The 809-nt window shown below is 63.5% G+C and overlaps 1 protein-coding gene across 1 annotated transcript in view; it reads right to left on the reverse strand.

Annotated features, from left to right (window-relative positions):
• LOC104394604 (guanine nucleotide-binding protein G(t) subunit alpha-2-like) overlaps positions 1–809 on the reverse strand; it is a gene marked incomplete at its 5' end in the record, with an annotated part of 6,483 nt that overhangs the window by 3,664 nt on the left and 2,010 nt on the right. Inside the window, 1 exon segment of the mRNA XM_010004216.1 lies at positions 160–385. Within this exon segment, the coding sequence (XP_010002518.1) occupies positions 160–385 (226 nt within the window).

Here is an 809-nt window from a genome sequence, read left to right on the forward strand (position 1 = left end):
GCTGCAGGGAGGTGGGGCGTGATGGGGGGGCTGGGGCCCACTGGCCCTGGTGGGATGGAGAACATCCCTGGTAGGATGACCCTGGTGGGCTGGAAAGTTGCCCCTCAGGCTGTTCCCAGGCTCAGGGAAAGGATTGATGTCACCAGGCTGGGTAGGAACGGCCAACAAGCAAGCAGGGGGTGTCCCCAGGCCTGGCCCTGCCCCCCCCAGCTGGTGACCCCACTCACTAGGAGGCCGAGTCGTTGAGCTGATACTCAGCAGCCCTCTCGAAGCAGGCCTGGACCCCCCCGTCCTTCCACAGCTTCTTGATGCAGTCCACCAGCTCGGGGGGCATGGTCCCCTCCTCGATGGAGTCAGCCAGGTTGAAGAGCTGCCGCCCATCGTCCTGCCAGAGGGACCCCGTGTCCCCTCCCCACCCCCCCGGGATGTCCCCGGGGCTGGAGGGGACAGCACAGGGTCACAGACTGTGTTGGGGTGGAAGGGAATGTCAAAGGTCACTTAATCCAGGGCCCCCCTGCAGGGAGAAGGGACCTTTTGGACTAGACCAGGTTGCTCAGAGCCTGGTCAAGCCTGACCTGGGATGTGTCCAGGGATGGGGCAGCCACAGCTTCCCTGGGCAACCTGGGCCAGGCTCTCACCACCTCACACCAAAGAATTCCCTCCTCATCTCCAACCTCCAGCTCCCTCTTCCAGTTTTCATCCATCCCCCTCATCCCATCCCTCCCTGCCCTTGTCCCAAGTCCCTCCCCAGCTTTCCTGGAGCCCCTTCAGGCACTGGGAGCTGCTCTAAGGTCTCCCTGGAGCCTTCT

The sequence above is a fragment of the Chaetura pelagica genome, unplaced genomic scaffold (genome assembly GCF_000747805.2).
Source record: "Chaetura pelagica isolate M959 unplaced genomic scaffold, ChaPel_1.0 scaffold1328, whole genome shotgun sequence".
Taxonomy (NCBI): domain Eukaryota; kingdom Metazoa; phylum Chordata; class Aves; order Apodiformes; family Apodidae; genus Chaetura; species Chaetura pelagica.